The sequence below is a fragment of the Chlorocebus sabaeus genome, chromosome 29, assembly GCF_047675955.1.
Source record: "Chlorocebus sabaeus isolate Y175 chromosome 29, mChlSab1.0.hap1, whole genome shotgun sequence".
Classification (NCBI taxonomy): domain Eukaryota; kingdom Metazoa; phylum Chordata; class Mammalia; order Primates; family Cercopithecidae; genus Chlorocebus; species Chlorocebus sabaeus.
In genome coordinates, this window is record NC_132932.1 from 1398552 (window position 1) to 1420592 (window position 22041).

Genomic DNA, 22041 nt, shown 5'->3' on the forward strand with positions numbered 1-22041 from the left:
TTTGGTATACTAATCATCTTGAATCATACTAAAGTTTTAGTATTTGAAATAGTAAGGATAAAAACTTTTAAAATGGACCTTGACACCAGGCGCAGTGGCTCAAGCCTATAATCCCAGCATCTTGGGAGGCCGAGACTGATGGATCACTTGAGGTCAGGAGTTCGAAACCAGCCTGGCCAACATGGCGAAACCCTATCTCTACTAAAAATACAAAAATCAGCCAGGTGTGGTGGTGCATGCCTGTAATCCCAGCTACTCGGGAGGCTGAGGCACAAGTATCACTTGAACCCAGGAGGCAGAGGTTGAGGTGAGCTGAGATCACACCACTGCACTCCAGCCTGGGTGACAGAGTGAGACTCTGTCTCAAAAAAAAAAAAAAAAATGGACCTTGATGAGGTGCAGTGACTCACCCCTGTAATCCCAGCACTTTGGGAGGCCAAGGCAGTTGGATCACTTGAGGTCAGGATTTCGAGACCAGCCTGGCCAGGATGGTGAAACCCCACCTCTACTAAAAATAAAAAAATTAGCAAGGCATAGTGGCACGTGGCTGGAGTCCTAGCTACTCAGGATGCTAAGGTGGAGGATTGCTTGAACCTGGAATGGGGAGGTAGCAGTTAGCCACCACTGCATTCCAGCCTTGGTGACAGAGTGAGACTGTTTCTAAATAAATAAATAAAAACTGTGTCCTCAATGTTTATAACCTATACACAGTAGTGGACACACAAAACAGTCTAAGAACATAAAGTAACAAGAAGTGCAAATACATATGGTTGCAAACCAGAAGTGAATCAAGAATAGAATTTGGGGGCTGGGTACAGTGGCTCATGCCTGTAATCTCAGCACTTCAGAAGGTCAAGGAGGAAGGATTGCTTGAGTCCAGGAGTTTGAGACCAGCCCAGAAGCATAGGGAGTACCTGTCTTTACAAAAATAATTTTTAAAAAATTTTTGTTTGTATTTTTGTTTTTTGTTTTTTTCCTCCTTCGTAGGGGAAAAGGAACAAAAGTCATGTCCAGTGTGGCCTGAGGGAGCACTACAGCTGTTTCTCTTGGTCCATTCATTCTGCACATTGACTGGAGGTGGAAGATTTGTCAGAGGTGCCCTTCGTACATGCTGCTCTCTATTGTGGCAAAGATGGGAAGGAGCCTTGGAGGACAAGTAGAAGGGGCTGCATGAAAGTGACAGCTGAGGGGCCGGGTGCCATGGATCATGCCTGTAATCCCAGCACTTTGGGAGGCTGAGGCAGGCGGATCACGAGGTCAAGAGATTGGGACCATCCTGGCCAACATGGCAAAATGCCGTCTCTACTAAAACTACAAAAATTAGCCAGGCGTGGTGGCGTGCACCTGTAGTCCCAGCTACTCGGGAGGCTGAGGCAGGAGAATCACTGGAACCTAGGAAGCAGAGGTTGCAGTGAGCCGAGATCACGCCACTGCACTCCACACCTGGCAACAGAGCGAGACTTCGTCTCAAAAAAAAAAGAGAAAGTGACAGTTGAGGGTTAGCATCTTGGACCTTAGCTGCTCTCTTTCCCTCACACTGCTCAGAAAAGATTTGCATTTACTGCCTCCCTTCATTCTTTCAGTCGAACCTCTCTTTACTTGCCTCTTACCACGTTTGGTAAGTCTTATAGATTATTCCCTTGTGATGACAGGCAAAGGAAATCACCTTCAGAACTTAGAATAGGATCAACTCTGGGACTCTTGGATAAACAAAATCTGTTTCCTGAATATTCTCAATGAAAGGTGAATATGGAGGTGTCCTGGGGAGTGACTGCACTCTTCCTTGGCCACCACAATCAGGAGACCCAGCGCCCCCTAAGGGCCAGCTTTGGCATCTCCAAAGGAGAAGGGTGCCCCTCACCCTATAAAGAATCTCTCCATATTGGCTGGGCGCGGTGGCTCACACCTGTAATCCCAGCAATTCTTTGGGGGGAGGCTGAGGCAGGCAGATCACTTGAGGTCAGGAGTTTGAGACCAGCCTGGCCAACATGGTGAAACCAGGTCTCTACTGAAAATACAAAATTAGCCAGGTGTGGTGGTGCACACCTGTAATTGAGAGGCTGAGGCATGATAATAGCTTGAACCTGGGAGGTGGCGGCTGCAGTAAAGCAAGATGGGGCCACTACCCTACATCCTGGGCAACAAAGCAAGACTTTGTTTTGGAAAAAAAAAAAATCTGTCCATATTATCCATCTTGAAGGACCTGGACTAGGTTTTGTTAAAGGAACTAGCAGGCTTCCTTATACCTTGAGACAGCAAAAATATGAGTGAATTTACAATGGACTAAACAATGTGTAGAAATAATTTACCCTAAAAGATGGTTTGTTTTTGAGTTGCTGAGGTCCAGCCAAAGTGGCTAAGTTCTGGTCTCAGGAAAAAACAACTGAAGTTTGGACAGTCCTAAATTTACCAAGCCTGGCTGAATAAAGAATGTGTAACCAAAAGCAAATGACCTGCCTAGGATTTAGAAAAGGGTTATCTAAAGAGCAAGGTTGGCCAGGCATGGTAACTCACGCCTGTAATTCCAGCACTTTGGGAGGCTGAGGCGGGTGGAACACCTGAGGTCAGGAGTTTGAGACCAGCCTGGCCAACATGGTAAAACCCTGTCTCTTCTAAAAATACAAAAATTAGCCAGGCATGGTGGCTCGTGCCTATAGTCCCAGCTACTCGGGAGGCTGAGGCAGGAGAATTGCTTGAATCCAGGAAGCAGAGGTTGCGGTGAGCCGAGATCATACCATTGCACTCCAGACTAGGCAACAGAGTCAGACTGTGTCTCAAAAAAAAAAAAAGCAAGGTCACAACCTGGAGATATATATATGATTTATTTTAAAGAATTGGCTCATGTGATTATGGGAGCTGGCAAGTCTAAAATCTGTAGGGCAGGCCAGCAGGCTGAAAACAAGCAGAAGTAATGCTACAGTTTTGTTTTTTTTTTTTTCCAACTTTCATTTTAGGCTCAGGGGGTACATGTGCAAGTTTATTACATGAGTAAACTGTGTCACTGAGGTTTAGTGTATGAATGATCCTGTCACCCAGTTAGTGAGCATAGTACCTGATAGGTAGTTTTTCAACTGTTGCCCCCCTCCCTCCCTTCCCCTTCTAGCAGTCCCCAGTGTCTATTTCCATCTTTATGTCCATGTGTACTCAGTGTTTAGCTGTCACTTATAAGTCAGAACTAGTGGTATTTTGTTTTCTATTCTTGCATTAATTTCTTTTTCTTTTTTTTTCTTTTGAGATGGAGTCTTGCTCTGTCACCTAGGCCGGAGTACACTGGCATGATCTCGGCTCACTGCAACCTCCACCCCCTGGGTTCAAGCGATTCTCCTGCCTCAGCCTCCTGAGTAGCTGGGATTACAGGCACCCGCCACCACGTCCGGCTAATTTTTGTATTTTTAGTAGAGACAGGGTTTCACCAAGTTGGTCAGGCTGGTCTCGAACTCCTGACCTCGTGATCCGCCTGTCTTGGCCTCCCAAAGTGCTGGGATTACAGACATGAGCCACCACACCCAGCCCAGCCATGACTTTTTAATAATAGCCATTCTGACTGGTATGAGATGGTATCTTATTGTGGTTTTGATTTGCCTTTCTCTAATGATTAGTGATATTGAACATTTTTTCATATATTTGTTGTCAACGTCTATGTCTTCTTTTGAGAAGTGTCTGTTCATGTCCTTTGCCCAGGTTTTTTGTTTGTTTGTTTGTTTTCTTTTTCCGGGAGACAGGGTCTTACTCTGTCAACCAGGCTGGAGTGCAGCTGCAGCCTCAACCTCCTGGGCTCAAAGGATCCTCCCACCACAGCCTCCCTAGTAGCTAGGACTACAGGCATGTACCACCATGCTGGGTTTTTGTTTTGTTTTGTTTTGTTTTGCAGAGATGTGGTCTCACTCTGTTGCTCAGGTTAGTCTGGAACTCCTGGGCTCAAGCAGTCCTCCCCACTCTGCCTCCCAAAAGTGTTAGGATCACAGGGGTGAGCCACTGCAACAGGCTGAGAAAATTTTAAAATATTTGTTTCTTTTTTTTTTTTTTGAGAAGGAGTTTTGCTCGTTGCCCAGGCTGGAGTGCAATGGCACTATCTCAGCTCACCGCAACCTCTGCCTCCTGGGTTCAAGTGATTCTCCTCCCTCAGCCTTCCAAGTAACTACGATTATAAGTGCACCACCAGGCTCAGCTAATTTTTTTGTGTTTTTAGTAGAGATGGGGTTTTACTATATTGGTCAAGCTGTTCTTGAACTCCTGACATCAAGTGATCTGCTGACCTTGGCCTCCCAAAGTGCTGGGATTATAGGTATGACCGACCACGCCTAGCCTTTTGAGATAATATATTTAAAGTGCCTGGCATGTGGTAGAGCTTAATTAATATTAGCCCGGGCCGGGTATGATGGCTGATGCCTATAATCCCAGCACTTTGGGAGGCTGAGGTAGGTGGACCACGAGGTCAGGAGTTCAAGACCAGCCTGGCCAAGATGGTGAAATCCCATCTCTACTAAAAATACAAAAATTAGCCGGGTGTGGTGGCGGGCACCTGTAATCCCAGCTACTTGGGAGGCTGAGGCAGAGAATTGCTTGAACCCGGGAGGCAGAGGTTGCAGTGAGCCAAGATTGTGCTACTGCACTCCAGCCTCGGTGACAGAGCGAGACTCTGTCTCACACACACACACACAAAACAAAACAAACAAACAAAAAGAAACAAATATTAGCCTGGCTAGGACTATCATGTTATTATTATGAGGCAAGAATGATTGCTGAAGACTGGATAGCTACACAACCCTACAGAGAAGGAGGGAGGCCTTGGCTAGACCTTCAAAAGAAAGGACATAAGCACAAAGATCAGGGAGAGGTAACAAGTTTATTTATTTTTATTTTTATTTTATTTTTTTGAGACGGAGTTTCGCTCTTGTTGCCCAGGCTGGAGTGCAATAGCACTATCTCGGCTCACTGCAACCTCTGCCTCCTGGGTTCAAGTGATTCTCCTGCATCAGCCTCCCAGGTAGCTGGGATTATAGGCACACACCACCATGCAGGGCTAATTTTTTGTATTTTTAGTAGAGATGGGGTTTCACTATGGCCAGGCTGGTCTTGAACTCCTGACCTCAGGTGATCTGCCTGCCTCAGCCTCCCAAAGTGCTGGGATTACAGGCGTGAGCCACTGCGCCCAGCCAAGGTAACAGGTTTTATATGTATTTTTAAAAATATTTTACATGTAATATAAACATGCTTGTACAGAACATTTGGAAAATACAGTTTTTCCACATAGTTGAGGTCATTCTGTGTGTAAAATTTGTAACGTGTGTCTCTTAATGGCATGTCATAAGCCTTTCTCCATGTTACTACATCTTCTTTGATAACGCTGATTTTAATGGCTGCTGAAGATTTCATTGAGGCCGAGTGTGGTGACTCATGCCTGTAATCCCAGCACTTTGGGAGGCCGAGGCAGGAGGATCATTTGAGGTCAGGAGTTCAAGACCAACCTGGCCAACATGTTGAAACCCCATCTCTACTGAAAATACAAAGTTAGCCAGGTGGTAGTGGCGTGTGCCTGTAATCCCAGCTACTTGGGAGACTGAGGCAGGAAAATCACTTGAGCCTGAGAGGCGGAGGTGTCTCAAAAAAAAAAGCCACCATTTCCAGCCCCTTTCTCCTTTCTTTTTGAGGTTTCTTTGCTTTTCTTGTCTGATTTTTATTGCAGATGAACAGTAGAATTATTTTATCAAGTAACAAAAGATTCCATTAGAATTGTGCTTGAATGGGCCGGGCGCGGTGGCTCACGTCTGTAGTCCCAGCACTTTGGCAGGCGGAGACGGGCAGATCATGAGGTCAGGAGATCCAGACCATTGTGGCTAACACGGTGAAACCCCGTTTCTAATAAAAATACAAAAAGCTGGGCGTGGTGGCAGGCGCCTGTAGTCCCAGCTACTCGGGAGGCTGAGGCAGGAGAATGGCGTGAACCTGGGAGGCGGAGCTTGCAGTGAGCCAAGATCGTGCCACTGCACTCCAGCCTGGGTGGCAGAGCGAGGCTCTGTCTCAAAAAAAAAAAAAAAAAAAAAATTGTGATTGAATGTTGTGAAAGTGAGAAATTAATTTGGTAAGAATTTACATCTTTGCAAGATTCGTTATTTTCTAAGATTATGGCTTGTTTCTCTATTTTTTTTTAGTCTTCTATTATATCTCTCAGCAAAATTGTTTTTTCTTTTTGATAGACAGGGTCTTGCTCTGTCACTCAGGCTAGAATGCAGTGGTTTGATCACAGCTCACTGCAGACTCAACCTCCTGGGCTCAAGCAATCCTCCCACTTCAGCCTCTTGGGTAGCTGGGACTACAGGTGTGTGGCACCACGCCCAGCTCTTTTTTTTTTTTTTTTTTTGAGATGGAGTTTTGCTCTTGTTGCCCAGGCTGGAGAGCAATGGCCCGATCTTGGCGCACTGCAACCACTGCCTGCCGGGTTCAAGCAATTATCCTGCCTCAGCCTCATGAGTGGCTGGGATTATAGTGCCTGCCACCACGCCCAGCTAATTTTTTTATTTTCAGTAGAGATGGGCTTTCACCATGTTGGCCAGGTTGGTCTCGAACTCCTCACCTCAGGTGATCCACCCCCCTTGGCCTCCCAAAGTGCTGGGATTACAAGCATGAGCCACCGTGCCTGGCTGCTAATTTTTTTTTTTGAGACAGGGTCTCACTCTATCGCCCAGACTGGAGTGCAGTGGCACGATCTCGGCTCAACCGTAATCTCTACCTAAAAGGCTCAAGGGATTCTCCTGCCTTAGCCTCCTGAGTAGCTGGGATTATAGGCATGTGCCATCACACTCGGCTAATTTTTGTATTTTTAGTAGAGACGGGGTTTCACCATGTTGGCCAGGCTAACGCCCAGCTAATTTTAAAAAATTTTTTGTAGAGATGGGGTATTGCTATGTTGCCTAGGCTGGCCTTGAACTCCTAGGCTCAAGCAATCCTCCTGCCTTGGCCTCCCAAAGTGTTGGGATTATAAACATGAGCCACTGTAACCAGCCTATAATTTTCTTTATGTCAGTTTCTCACATTTTTCAGTAAAGATAAATATTTTATAGTAGTGTTACTGTTACCACTGTGAATGGGGAAAATAATAATCAAAATAGCTAACATGTATTGAAGGTTTACTATGTGCAAGGTAGCTTCTAAATGCTTTACTCTGTTAACTAATTTAATACTCATAATAACTTTATAGGAGCTATTATTTACATTCCCATTTTGTGGATGAGAAAACTGAGGCCAGAAGGGCTAGGTTCACAGTCCTAGTAAATGAATGAACAGGGCTTTAACCTCTTGCTATCTGGTTTAGCAGGCCATACTCTTAACTATCATATTATTGGGATTTTTTGAAATCAATTATGTCTTTTAACTGGTTATTCTTAGTACATGAGAAGCTACAGATTTATTTTATACTTATCTTGCATCAAGTGACTTCTCTGCATTCTAGTATTAATTCTCATCATTTTAAAATGGATTCTTATGAATTTTCTATGTGTACAATCATATCATCTACAAATAATGATAAATTTACCTCTCCCTTCCTAAAAGTTGTAACCCCCTTTTTTCTATTTCCAATCTTATTGGATTTTTCAGAATAATATTAAATAACTCAGTGATGAGACTAGATATTCTTGTATCTTTTTTTTTTTTTTTTTTTAAGAAAAGGTCTCACTATGTTACCCAGGCTGACCTCGAGCTCCTGGACTCAAGGGATCCTCCCATCTCAGCCTCCTGAGTAGCTGGGACTATGGGCACTTACAACCATGCAGGGTAGCTCATTTCATCTTTGTTGATCTTATATATACACATATATGATGAATATAAAAACTATTAATATTTATGGTCGAGTGCGGTGGCTCATGCCTCTAATCTCAGCATTTTGGCAGGCCAAGGTGGGCAGATCATGAGGTCAGGAGTTTGAGAGCAGTCTGGCCAAAATGATGAAACCCTGTCTGTAATAAAAATACAAAAAAAATTAGCCGGGCATGGTGGCACACGCCTGTAGTCCCAGCTACTCGGGAGGCTAAGGCAGGAGAATTGCTTGAACCCAGGAGGTGGAGGTTGCAGTAAGCCGAGACTGCGCCACCGCACTTCAGCCTGGGCGACAGAGCGAGACTCCATCTCAAAAAAAAAAAAAGAATACTTATAGAAAATGCAGTTAGCGTACTGTGTTCTCTTATTTGACAATTAACAACCATCAAATATTTTTTGTTTGGTTTATTTTTGACCTATTCTATAAAGAAATTTCCTAATACCTTTGTGTTAATTATTGGTAAAAACCCTAATTGGTTGTGTTATATAATTACTATATTAACATACTGTTAAGTTTTATTTATTAATTCTAAATATTTTAGGAATCTTACATTTATATCCATAAGTGAGGGTCTATAGCTTTTTGGGAGTGTTATTTCTGACAGGTTTTGATATTAGATGTGTTCTGTCTTCATAAATAAATTGGGTAGTTTTCCATCTTTTTCTATGTTCAGAACAGTTACTGCTTTCTATTCATTTTGACAGATAAACACTGTATAATAGAGATGACAAAAAAGAGAATGCAAATCTGCACAGATTATTTTGCCTCAGTAACTCTGCCACTTTTATAGCTGGAAGACAGCCTTGATTGTGAAAAAGCAATTTGGAGCAGTAGGAGGGTCAAACAGGCCATTATTTTGGTGTTGAAGAGTGTGGCTGGCTGGGCGGGCACAGAGGTGACTGAAGGTGGGCCTGGGGAGGGAGGCAAGCACTGAGGGAATAGGGGAGCACAATAGAAGATGAAAAGAGGTTTCCAATGGGCTAGAGGTGTTTAAACAAGGACAAAAGAACCAGATAAGGTGGAAGAATTGGGCCTGAAAGTGAAGAAAGCCGGGAGATAAGTGGGAGCATTATCTGGGAATGGGGACCCCTTTCCTCCAGAAAGTCTCCAGTGCTCCGGCCTGTTGGTCACTGGCTCCTGTTGGAGACAGTAACATTATTTCTCACCCAGGGTATTTGCCCTTCTGTCCCACCATTTCCCTGTCTTCATCTCGGCCAAGGCAAAAGTCCCATAGTATAACAGTGACTCACATGCCTCTGGGCCCAAAAGCTCAGCATGCAGGGCAGAGCAAAGCAGAGCGTAATGTAGACTTCACCAGCTTTGACTTAACACCTAGGGCAGAGCAAAGCAGAGCGCAATGTAGACTTCACCAACTTTGACTTAACACCTAGGGCAGAGCAAAGCAGAGCGTAATGTAGACTTCACCAACTTTGACTTAACACCTAGGGCAGAGCAAAGCAGAGCGCAATGTAGACTTCACCAGCTTTGACTTAACACCTAGGGCAGAGCAAAGCAGAGCGCAATGTAGACTTCACCAACTTTGACTTAACACCTAGGGACAGGACTTGTTCAAGGTGCTCTATTTCTTTTCATTCCTTCCCTTCTTGCTCCTCTACAACTCATGTAGACAGACCCACGGTTACATGCTGTTTTTTATGGCATAGGAAAGTGCTATAGGAAAGGCTGAGAGCAACGTGGTATGGAGTTACTGAGAACTGTTCAGCATGATGCTAGCCACAATGCTAAGGCCGTTTGGAATGAAAAGACAAAGACAACACAGACCAAAGAAATTCAGCCCATGTAAACTTACTTTAGGGTCAGTCAGAAATTCTAGGCTCTTTTTACATGAATCCTTTAGAAAATTATTTTAACTGATGGCAAAACTGACATTATTGTTTTATAGATTATCCTCTCTCCCTCTCACCCATGATGGGTTAGTTAACAACCAACAGAGCAGCTACCAGTTTGACATCAGGAGCGAGGTGCCAGGAGCACAGATGGTCCACAGTCTAGACAATTAGCTTCTAAAGAAGAAAAAACATCTAACGAGTCTTCCGTGAATGTAGAGTTTGGTTGGGCACAGCTAGGGCAGAGAACAAGCAGACCTCCTCAACAACTCTTTCTTTTACCTCTTAAAATGCTGGTGAAGGCCGGGCGTCATGACTCACACCTGTAATCTCAGCACTTTGGGAGGCTGAGGTGGGTGAATCACCTGAGGTCAGGAGTTTGAAACCAGCCTGGCCAACATGGTGAAACCCCATCTCTACTAAAAATACAAAAATTAGTCAGGCGTGGTGGTACACACCTGTGGTCCCAACTACTTGGGAGGTTGAGGCAGGAGAATTGCTTGAACCCGGAAGGTGGAGGTTGCAGTGAACTGAGATCATCGGCCTCCCAGGTAGCTGGGATTACAGGGACCTGCTACCACGCCTTTGGTATTTTTAGTAGAGACAGGGGTTTTGCCATGTTGCCCAGGCTGGTCTCGAACTACTGACGTCAGGAGATGCACCCGCCTCCACCTCCCAAAGTGTTGAGATTACCGGCGTGAGCCACTGCGCCTGGCGGGTTTTCCAGCTTTCATTCTTCTGGGGCACTTGCATTGCACCCAGGGTTCCCCAGAATTTATCCTACCCCACACCCTTTTCGTATTTCCTATGGCTCTGTCCCCAACGAGCTATGGTGATCTCAGTCTCATGACCTCAGTTCGTTCTTCTGGCGACCTCCATCTCATCTGGTTCAGATCACTGTTCATCCAACTTTCTATTACACAGCGCCCCCTAGACGTTCAATTCAGCATGACTAAACCCAAACCCTGATTTCCCAAACCCTCTTCTCGCATTTCTCGCTCACTGCATGGACAGAATCCTAGGCATCACCCCTGACTGCTTTCTCAGGACTCCCTGCCAGTCGGTCCCTAAGTTCTGCCAGCGGCGCCTGCGTGGGGCCTCTTGTACCGTGTTCTCCTCTCCATCCTTGTTGCCGAGCTGCCTCAACACCAGTGGGCCCCCTGCCTTCAGAAGTTCCCATTTCCCTCCCTATGTCTTTCCTTGCTTCCTTCCTTTCCATCTCTCTAGCAGCTATTGACATGGGAAAATGTAGATTCTCTCTGGCCTCCACGCCAGCCAGTTTCATGACTGCTGCCCACTGTAATTCATGAATTCCTTTTCTCTATCTTGAAGTGTGTGTGTGTGTGTGTGTGTGTGTGTTTAGGCGTTTATTCACACCTTTTGTGTTTGAAACACAAAACACTGAGTTAGCAGTTTATTTTAATATGTAACATAATAAGGTGACAAAGCCCATTTTAATAGCACCAGCCATTAACCCAGTTTTCTCAATGTTCATATGGACGTAAATAATGACACAAGGAAAACACTTTTGAAGGTAGTTACGGGAAAAGCTGACATTAGATGGCTGCAGAACCCAACAAACTTAGAACCTGAAAATGAAAGCGTTAAGATAATAAAGAAGCTTCAAACGACGAAAGGTAAGGAAAATCAGAAAATGCTCAAAGTAAAACTGTGAACAGCCCCACCGAGCCAGCCAGGAGTCGAACCTGGAATCTTCTGATCCGTAGTCAGACGCGTTATCCATTGCGCCACTGGCCCTGAGACGAAAGCGGTTTTCTCTGTGATGCTCCTTCAAGGTTGTACTGCAGGGTTTCATGGGAGGTGTAGTCTCTCAGCGGAGTTCTGCAGATACACTAAGCATTCTGGGAGATTGAAGTGCGTCAGGAACCAGACTCTGAGATTGGTGGATCTTCAGGAGCCACGCCGTGCGCCACTGCGCAGCCCGCGGATTGGCGGGAAAAGCCACTCCCCATCCCTCCCGTTCGGGAGCTGTGGCAGACGCTCTGGTTGTTAAGGCGACTCGTCCCGCCTCCTGGGTCTCTAGTTTGGCTTTGTGATTGGCTACTAGTATCAAGGAATCCCGGCGTGGACAGCGCGAGGAAAAAGATGGCGGCGATGGCGGTCGGGGGTGCTGGTGGGAGCCGCGTGTCCAGCGGGAGGGACCTGAATTGCGTCCCCGAAATAGCTGACACACTAGGGGCTGTGGCCAAGCAGGGGTGAGGGCCGGACCTCCACGAGCGGAATGCGGGGTCTGAACTCGGGGACGGAGAAGGGCAGACTAGTCATCCCGGAGAAACTGGGGTGAGGGGGTCGGCTAGGATGAGAAGGGGAGAGACTATTACTCTTTGGAGGGGAGAAGCCTCGGACCCAGTAACGTGAGGAAAAGAACTTGGGGGGGGCCTGTGGTCACTGAGTCCCAAAGTTGGGAGAGTTGTTGAGTAAACTCTAAAGGGCTCTGGAGGTCGCGATTATTGTCTGGGAGTGGGAGGGGGTGTTAGGGGGCAAGGGAGAGAAGAGGCTAATCTTGACGGGGGAGGCACGGGCAGAACTGGGGCAAATCTGGATGTGATGGTCTTCGAAACATAGTGACACCTGAGGAGAAAAAAATTCTACTTGTGGATTTCCATCGTTTTCTCCTTACTCATATTTCCCATGGCTGTGTTTTGGGGAGAAATTGAGGCACAGTACAGCAGAGATATCCCCCAAGGTGGTCTGAACTCAGCAGCCTAGTAGGGTGAACTGATGGCAGCTGAAAGGGCTGTGCAAAATCAAAATAGCCTAAATCCAGTTGCTTGGCTTTCTGGCACTGCTGCTCTCTTTACATGATTCTGGGTCTGTCGCGGTTGTAGGTTTGATTTCCTCTGCATGCCTGTCTTCCATCCGCGTTTCAAGAGGGAGTTCATTCAGGAACCTGCTAAGAATCGGCCCGGCCCCCAGACACGATCAGACCTACTGCTGTCAGGAAGGGGTAGGGACCATCCCATATGCCCCTTAATTATTAGAGGCAATAACAACTTCTGCTTTATCGGGGCCCCGATTCTTCTCCTTTTCTGACTTGGATATATTTGTTAGACCCTGGGATATAGATAACTTGTTTTCTCCTTGCTTCTCTATTCTGCATCAGGCTATCCCATGTCTATGTAGAAAAAACCTTTGTCTCTCATTTCTACTCTTGATTCCCAAAACTAAAAATTGAACAAGTAAAGTGCTGAACCTTATTCAGTATTTGTCTTTCTTGGGTGGGGGAGTGCAGACTGGAATACGCTAATTGTGGGAAAGCTTTCTCCATGGATTCGTCCAGACTCAAAAGTGGAGAAGATTCGCAGGAACTCCGAGGCGGTAAGACTCTTTGACTTCTCTGCTGGATCTTTCTAACCAAACTGGGTAGGGAGAGTGGTCCCCTCCCACCCTCAGTAACTTGGTAAATCAACTGATACAATGAAATTAAAGCTATTAGGCTGGACCCCATGGTGCACACCTATGATCCTATCACTTTGGGAGGCTGAGGTTGTAGGATCACTGGAACTCAGGAGTTTGAGACCAGCCTGGGCAGCATAGTGAAACCCCATCTCTATAAAGTATACAAAAATTAGCCAGGCATGGTGGCACATTCCTGTGGTCCCAGCTACTCAGGAGGCTGAGGTGGGAGGATCAGTTGAGCTTGGGAAGGTTGAGGCTGCAGATGAGTGGAGATTGTGCCACTGTACTCCAGCCTGGGTGACAGAGTGAGACTTTGTCTCAAAAAAAAAAAAAAAAGAAAAGAAAAGAAAAGAAAGCTATTTGCTTGTTAGCTCAACCTTTTCCTCTTCATCCCCATTCCAGGCCATGTTACAGGAGCTGAATTTTGGTGCATATTTGGGTCTTCCAGCTTTCCTGCTGCCCCTTAATCAGGAAGATAACACCAACCTGGCCAGAGTTTTGACCAACCACATCCACACTGGCCATCACTCTTCTATGGTATAGCTGAGGGGCTCCTTTCCTGCTGCATATCATAGTAGTCAGATTGTGCTAAGTACCTTCTTGTGCCTAGCCATTCATTGAAGGGTGTGTTTGGCAGAATTGAAGTATCAGTATTGCCGGGCACAGTGGCTCATGCCTGTAATCCCAGCACTTTGGGAGGCTGAGGTGGGCAGATCGCTGAGCTCAGAAGTTCGAGACCAGCTTGGGAAGCCTGGTGAAACCCTGTCTCTACAAAAACCAAAACCAAAACAAAAAAACACAGATTAGCTAGGTGTAGTGTCACATGCCTGTAGTCCCAGCTACTTGGGAAGCTGAGGTGGGAGGATGACTTGAACCTGTGAGGCGGAGGTTGCAGTTAGCTGAGATTGCACCACTGTACTCCAGCCTGGGTGACAGAGCCAGACCTTGTCTCAAAGAAAAGGTCAGTATTGCGCACCTCTCCATCTAAAAGTGGTATGAAGAGAGTTTCAAAACATGCAAATGTAATTATTTCGGAAACTTACGTAAGATAAGGCAGATATTTACATAAGGATCTATACATAAGGTACATGTTCACTTACAAAATCACAAATTGGGAAAAGCATATAAAGGGATTAGCGAGGTCTGGATGAAGTTTTTGATTGAGGGAAACTTTCTGGACCCAGTGAGTTCAAAAGGGTGTTCTAAAAGGGTGACTGTTCATGTGCAGTTCTGGATGCGGGTACCCTTGGTGGCACCAGAGGACCTGAGAGATGATATAATTGAGAATGCACCAGCTACACACACAGAGGAGTACAGTGGGGAGGAGAAAACATGGATGTGGTATGTCTCCCTTTGCTGCTGTGATAGGGTGAGGGGAAGTACAGGGTGAAACCTATAGGGAGGTCTCCTTGAGCTATGGTAATTGGTCAGCCGTATCTAGTTGACTGTACTTTTCTGTATTTGACTCTGAACAGGTGGCACAACTTCCGGACTTTGTGTGACTATAGTAAGAGGATTGCAGTGGGTGAGTCCATGAGAATCCTGGGTTGGGTGTTGCTTCTCTGACCTCCTGTGAATAAGATTCAGGAATTTTGTATATAGTATACAATTTTACTACTTATCCTCTGTCTCAGACTGCCTTTCTCTTAAAGAGGTAAACAGATTTTTCACAAAGGAGCAAGGAAGGGTTTCTTGCCTGGCAGTGGTTGACAGTTTTTCTTTGTCTCATGTAGCTCTTGAAATTGGGGCTGACCTCCCATCTAATCATGTCATTGATCGCTGGCTTGGGGAGCCCATCAAAGCAGCCATTCTCCCCACTAGCATCTTCCTGACCAATAAGAAGGGATTTCCTGTTCTTTCTAAGATGCACCAGAGGCTCATCTTCCGGCTCCTCAAGGTGAGTGGTAGGAGGGTTCTAAAGGTGGTCCAGCTATACATCTTGCCTTATTTACCTGTGTATGATCGTTTTTTCCTGTGAGGCTGACTCTTTTTCTTTGGTTTCTAGGGAGCAATTTCAGTGAAGTTGGGAGTCTTGAGAACAAAAAGATAAATGCCAGTAATAGCCCTAGAAACCTTTCAAAACAAACCAAACCTCATGAGAACTTTGCAGAAGGTTTCATTTAGGAAGTTACAGCAAGGATCCATGAGGTTCTTTGGGTGTTGATGATACTTTTATGGCCTAAGAGGGCTTTTCTTTTCTTTTTTTTTGAGACAGAGTCTCACTCTGTCACCCATACTGGAGTGCAGCGGTACAAACTCAGCTCACCAGAACCTCTGCCTCCCAGGCTTAAGCGATTCTCCTGCTTTAGCCTCCTGAGTAGCTGGGATTATAGGTGTGCACCACTACTGCCCGACTAATTTTTGTATTTTTAGTAGAGACGGGTTTTACCATGTTGGCCAGGCTGGTCTTGAACTCCTGACCTCAAATGATCCACCGGCCTCAGTCTCCCAAAGTATTGGGATTACAGACGTGGGCCACCATGCCCGGCCAAGAGGGCTTTTTACAAGTTTACTGAGGCCTCATGCTGCCTTTGTTGGTATTGGAACAGATACTAGAGAACTGTTGGTCTGGGCCAGGCACAGTGGCTCACGCCTGTAATCCTAGGACTTCGGGAGGCTGAGGCGGATGGATCATCTGAGGTCAGGAGTTTGAGACCAGCCTGGCCAACATGGTGAAACCCTGTCTCTACTAAACATACAAAAATTAGCCAAGCATGGTGGCACACACCTGTAGTCCCAGCTACTTGGGAGGCTGAGGCAGAAGAATTGACCCTGGGAGGTGGAGATTGCAAGTAAGCCAAGATCACGGCATTGCACTCCAGCCTGGGCAACAGAGCGAGACTCCATCTTTAAAAAAAAAAAAAAAAAAAAAAGAGCTGTTGATCTGGGCCATATTTTACACTGGGCCCAGAATCTTGGTTTGCGGGCTGTATCTGATAGTCTGACTTTTCTTACAGTTGGAGGTGCAGTTCATCATCACAGGCACCAACCACCACTCAGAGAAGGAGTTCTGCTCCTACCTTCAGTACTTGGAATACTTAAGCCAGAACCGTCCCCCACCTAATGCCTATGAACTCTTTGCCAAGGGCTATGAAGACTATCTGCAGTCCCCGCTTCAGGTGGGTCTGGAGTGCACTGAGAGTAGGAAGGTGGGGTGAAAATGTATCTTGAGAATATATACCTCCAAATGTTACTAAAACTCAGAAAGCAGTGGAAAGTTTTTGATATTTTAGTGCATTGTCCTTTGCCAGAAACTGGCTAACTTTATCCTTTTCCTCATTCATCAGCCACTGATGGACAATCTGGAATCTCAGACATACGAAGTGTTTGAAAAGGACCCTATCAAATACTCTCAGTATCAGCAGGTACTGTGTGGTATGCAGGGTGAGGAAAGCACAGGGCTAGCATGACCTGGGGAGATTGGGATTACAACCATAGGATATTCTCTCCTCCAGGCCATCTATAAATGTCTGCTAGACCGAGTACCAGAAGAGGAGAAGGATACCAATGTCCAGTGAGTGCTTTCCCCTCAATCCCAGGGACTTGCATTCCTACATCTGTATATGCCAAGTCTGCTTGACTCTTCCCTTTCTTTCTTAGGGTACTGATGGTGCTGGGCGCAGGACGGGGACCCCTGGTGAACGCTTCCCTGCGGGCAGCCAAGCAGGCTGACCGGCGGATAAAGCTGTATGCTGTGGAGAAAAACCCAAATGCCGTGGTGACGTGAGTAGCAGCCTGCTTGCTGGGAAGTTAGTCCCCGTTGCCAAATTTCCTTAACATGTCTCCTCACCTTATTGTCTTTGTTTCAGGCTAGAGAACTGGCAGTTTGAAGAATGGGGAAGCCAAGTGACCGTAGTCTCATCAGACATGAGGGAATGGGTGGCTCCAGAGAAAGCAGACATCATTGTCAGCGAGCTTCTGGGCTCATTTGCTGACAATGAATTGTCGCCTGAGTGCCTGGATGGAGCCCAGCACTTCCTAAAAGGTGCCCCCAGGTTGGGGTGTAGGTGGAGGGTGATGATGGATGAGACATCTACCTGGGAGGAGGGTACAGGGTTTAGGGGAAAGTGAGTTGGACCTGGGTCACATCATATGAGTTTGAGAGCTATTGCTCCACTGCCTCTGTGCCCTTAGCAAATGAAGTCGTCTCTTCAAACCTCAGTGTTCATATTTGTAAAATGAAGGGAGTGGGCCAGGCGCTGTGGGAGGCCAAGGTGGGAGGTCAGGAATTCGTGACCAACCTGGGCAACATGGCGAAACCCCGTGTCTACTAAAAATACAAAAATTAGCCAGGCGTGGTGGTGCACGCCTGTAATCCCAGCTACTCGGGAGGCCGAGGCATGAGAGAATCGTTTGAACCCGGGAGGAGAAGGTTGCAGTGAGCCAAGATTGTGCCACTGCACTCCAGCCTGGGCAATAGAGTGAGACTCCGTCTCAAAAAAATAATAATAATGAAATAAAAAATAATGAGGGGAATGGACTCCTTGAGCTGACGTATGTACCCTGAGCTTAGCTTTCATCAGGAACTTTTGTGGGACTTTGTGACCCCACAAAAGTTAAGAACTACCAGATTAGACTATCTTGGGTTCTTTCAGTTTTTATCTGTGTGACTCTGTAAATTAACCTAGAAGTGGAATCATCCGTGACAGTAGTTGGAAGGCTGGCTTAGTAATGTGACAACATGCACTTGTCTCTTCCATGCCCATGCCAACGTTGGTTGGTTTTGACATGGGAGGTTTGATCCTTCTGATCCTTCAGTTAGTACAGACACACCATTTCCCTCCCTCTGGAACTAATTTGACTCTCCTGCTGTGCAGATGACGGTGTGAGCATCCCTGGAGAATACACTTCCTTCCTGGCTCCCATCTCCTCCTCCAAGCTGTACAATGAAGTCCGGGCCTGTAGGGAGAAGGACCGTGACCCTGAGGTAAAAATCCACTCTCTGGAAAGAAGTGGTACTCTTTAGTCCTCTTCTTTTTCTGTATTTGCATCAGCTATTTTCTTCTGCTGGGGATGAAGAGGCGAAGAAGTTAGGGATTGGGGAACCACTAAAGTAAAACTTTTTTTAATCCTTGGGGAAGTAGGTATCTCCTGTCTGTCTTCCCCAACACTCTCTCTCTCTCTCCTTGTCTCTGACAGGCCCAGTTCGAGATGCCTTATGTGGTACGGCTGCACAACTTCCACCAGCTGTCTGCGCCCCAGCCCTGTTTCACCTTCAGCCATCCCAACAGAGGTAGATTCTTTTATGACTGTCCTCTGACTAGAGGGGTGTGGGCTTCTTCCTTCCTCCTGCTTTCTTCCCTTGCTGTCCCTAGTCTGCCTTATCTACTCTTTCCTTCCTGGGTCTTGCTCATGCTTTATCAAGTTGTCTAGAGCTTCTGGCCCCTTGTCATCCACATGATTATTTCCTGACAGATCCTATGATTGACAACAACCGCTATTGCACCTTGGAGTTTCCCGTGGAGGTGAACACAGTACTGCATGGCTTTGCAGGCTACTTTGAGACTGTGCTTTATCAGGACATCACTCTGAGTGAGTGTCTATGGCAGTGGATGGCAGAGTATGAGGGTGTGCTGCCTGGGCAGCTTATATGTACATGTGTCATTTAGATTTATGGGGGGCCCAGTACTCAATGAATGGAGATCTTTGTGTGATTAGAGAAGGGACCCTCTTCAACATAGGCAAAAGGCACAGCCATGGAGACCTCTGTGTCTTCATTACAGGTATCCGTCCAGAGACTCACTCTCCTGGGATGTTCTCATGGTTTCCCATCCTCTTCCCTATTAAGGTAGGAACTACTTTTAAGACTCTAGGTTAAGGAGTAACTTTTGCCTTTGGTGTTGTGCCTCTTTCCTTCTCCCAGGAAGATAGTTGACTGTATGACCCATGTTCTCCTGATTTCATATGCTCTTGGATCCCAGTGGTAGGTGTTGGGAGTATTTGGAGTGGCCTTCTGCCTGGCTTTCCCGCATCTATTCTGGCTACCTTCTGTCCTCTACTTTGAGCAAGAGCCATCTTTTAAACGCTCAAATTTGATCTTATCTCTCTCTTTCTCTCTCTTTTTTTTTTAAAAGAAACAGAGTCTCGCTCTGTCACCCAGGCTGGAGTGCAGTGGTGCAATTTCGGCTCACTGCAAGCTCCGCCTCTCCGGTTCATGCCATTCTCCTGCCTCAGCCTCCCTAGTACTTGGGACTACAGGTGCCAGCCACCATGCCTGGCTAATGTTTGTGTTTTTAGTAGAGATGGGGTTTTACCGTGTTAGCCAGGATGGTCTGGATCTCCCGACCTCATGATCCACCCGCCTCAGCCTCCCAAAGTGCTGGGATTACAGGCGTGAGCCACAGCGCCTGGCCTGATCTTACCTCTTTTTTGCTTAAAACCTTTCAATGCCTTCCCATTGTCTTTAGGATAAAAGTCAAAATCTGGAACATTGCTTGTAAGACTTGATGTGATCTAGTGTTTGCTTGCCTTTGCAGCTCCTGTCCCCTTGCTTACACTGCTTCAGCCTTATGGACCTTCTTTTGGTTCTAATTGTCGATCTTCTTTCCTACCTCAGGCTTTCATGCCTCTCTTTTGCCTGCAGAGCTCTTTGCTTGTCTCTTCACACCGTTAACCTATCTTCTAGGTCTCCTTTAAACATTTCTGCCGGGCCCGGTGGCTCAAGCCTGTAATCCCAGCACTTTGGGAGGCCAAGACGGGTGGATCACGAGGTCAGGAGATCGGGACCATCCTGGCTAATACGGTGAAACCCCGTCTCTACTAAAAATACAAAAAACTAGCCGGGCGAGGTGGTGGACGCCTGTAGTCCCAGCTACTCGGGAGGCTGAGGCAGGAGAATGGCGTGAACCCGGGAGGCGGAGCTTGCAGTGAGCTGAGATCGTGCCACTGCACTCCAGCCTGGGCGACAGAGCGAGAGTCCGTTTCAAAAAAAACAAACAAACAAACAAAAAAAAACATTTCTATTGTGAGATAAACTTTCTCTGACCTCCTAGACTAGGTTAGTGTTCCCTTTCATAGTTGTTTTTCTAGCACTCTGTACATGTTCACAGCACTCACCACACTTTTGATTATTTGTTCAGTGTCTTATTGTTCAGCGTTCTGATAGGCTTCAAATAACTTTCATGAGGGTTGGGACAGTCTTGTCATGTTTATCATTTTATCTCCACATCTACCTTAATACACTGCCATGTATAATTCATTAGCTCCACCCTGAACCTCCCCGTCCTTCTTCTTACAGCAGCCCATAACGGTACGTGAAGGCCAAACCATCTGTGTGCGTTTCTGGCGATGCAGCAATTCCAAGAAGGTGTGGTATGAGTGGGCTGTGACAGCACCGGTCTGTTCTGCTATTCACAACCCCACAGGCCGCTCATATACCATTGGCCTCTAGCCCTGCGTGCAAGTGTCCAGAGCCTTGGAAGCAGCTTCATGTTCTGCTCCTGTAGTACAGAAGGTGCAGTACATCTATGGGCTGTGATTCCCCTTGCCCATCAGAGAGGAGCATTTCAATCTGCTTTCCTGCCTTACATCAAGGTGGGCAAGGGATTATAATTAATTGCAGGGCTCAAGCCACCAATCTGTGAAGACCTCAGGCCAGGGGGTGAGGAATTAGTGCTGGATTTGAAGCTACGCACTCAGCCTCAAGAGCTCCCTGGAATATCCCTGAGAACATGGGGTTTGAACAGATGTTCAGCCCTTCTCTGTTCTTGTTTTGATGGTTTCGTGTAAGAGGAAATACAAATAAAGTTATAGCCCTTTCCTGCACTACCCTGCCGCCCCTGCCGCTGTTTTCCCACACCTCACTTAGACCCAGGCATATTCAGATCTGTCCTCTTACCTTATCCAAGACCTAAAGGGGCCTAGTTGTATTCCCTACTTAGGAAGCTGAGCAGTGACTATTGTACTCCTGGATATAGGCCTTTCTGACCAGTTACAATGAGCTCTTGTCCATTAGAACCTGTGGTTAGGCTTTTCTCTGGGGAGGAGGCATAGAGTTTGCCACCTTGGGAAAAGATGGAATAGTGAGTGAAGCCAGTTTCTCTTCCTGTATTCTTGAGCTACTGCACTGGCAACTGGTTACCTCTCCTTTGTTACCTCTTGGGAAGGCTGGAATCCATCCAGGAATCTCTAGCAAGAAGCTACCTATTTTTTTGAATAAAACCACAGGTGTACAGTTTGAAGTCCCTAAGAGGTCATCTAGTTCAACTTTCCATTTTACAGAGGGGGAATTTGAAATGGGTGCAATGATGTGATATTAGTATCCAAGTCAGAATTGGAAGTCAGCCTCCGACTCTGGCTCTCCCCATGTTATAACCAGCTACATTTTTGGTAGCTACAGTAGACCACAGAAGTGTCTAGGAGCTCCTGGAGGCCCTTGGAAAGTGAGGGTGGACATCAGTTCCTTCTTTCCCGTTAGAGGACTCAGTACTGCTACATCCAAGGAGTCACCTGAGAAACTTTCAAATTTACCCTTGCAGTGGGAAATATGGGGGCACTGATTTGAACGGAAGTTATGATCTGTGGGAGCAGGCCATGACGATAGGGCAGAGTGTGGACCAAGACAAGTCTGTGGCAAGATCTGCTTTTCCCAGGTCCCAAGCAGCGAGGTCAGGAGAGGTGGTCGGGAGGGTTGTTTAAGTAGCCGGCTCAGAACGGGGATTTGGAGTTCAGCATCTCCGGACTTGAAACAAACGCCGCTGTTCTCTACAAAGCTCAACCGTAACGACTGACGTGACTCCTTCGGCAAATCCGAGTACGGACGGCCAAGGATGTAAATTGTGCCTCGTTGGCTCCGCCCATCGCACTGGTCTAGTCAACTCGAGCACTGGGAGTGGGGTCGGTGGCTCCTTCACTCCCGTTCTCCGTCCCGTTTTCCCCGCCCTCCGCAAGTCATTTAACCAATGAGAGAATGATGGGCGGCTACCAAAGGACGCTTCCATTTTCTGGAGTCTCTGAGGT

At 46.5% G+C, this 22041-nt stretch overlaps 1 protein-coding gene and 1 non-coding gene across 6 annotated transcripts; one reads left to right on the forward strand and one right to left on the reverse strand.

Annotated features, from left to right (window-relative positions):
* Positions 1 to 11348: 11348 nt before the first annotated feature.
* Positions 11349 to 11421, reverse strand: TRNAR-ACG (transfer RNA arginine (anticodon ACG)). The gene has a single exon. It is a non-coding gene; the product is annotated as a tRNA-Arg (tRNA).
* Positions 11422 to 11738: 317 nt separating this feature from the next.
* PRMT5 (protein arginine methyltransferase 5) lies at positions 11739 to 20847 on the forward strand. 5 transcript variants are annotated; one of them, XR_496911.3, is made up of 18 exons: positions 11740 to 11879; positions 12513 to 12631; positions 12917 to 13002; positions 13486 to 13620; positions 14312 to 14424; positions 14559 to 14608; positions 14817 to 14980; positions 16041 to 16202; positions 16371 to 16448; positions 16539 to 16597; positions 16684 to 16806; positions 16893 to 17068; positions 17901 to 18010; positions 18223 to 18316; positions 18499 to 18615; positions 18807 to 18871; positions 20321 to 20536; positions 20645 to 20847. XR_496911.3 is itself a non-coding variant. In XM_007990788.3 (17 exons), the coding sequence occupies exons 1-17, from the start codon at positions 11770 to 11772 to the stop codon at positions 20471 to 20473; spliced, it is 1914 nt and encodes a 637-aa protein (XP_007988979.1). In that variant the 5' UTR covers positions 11739 to 11769; the 3' UTR covers positions 20474 to 20847. The 5 variants fall into 5 exon arrangements, 4 of the variants coding, with proteins under 4 accessions (XP_007988979.1, XP_037843483.1, XP_007988980.1 ...); XM_007990788.3 differs by having other exon boundaries at positions 11739 to 11879; positions 20321 to 20847; XM_007990789.3 differs by having other exon boundaries at positions 11755 to 11964; positions 20321 to 20847.
* Positions 20848 to 22041: the final 1194 nt, after the last annotated feature.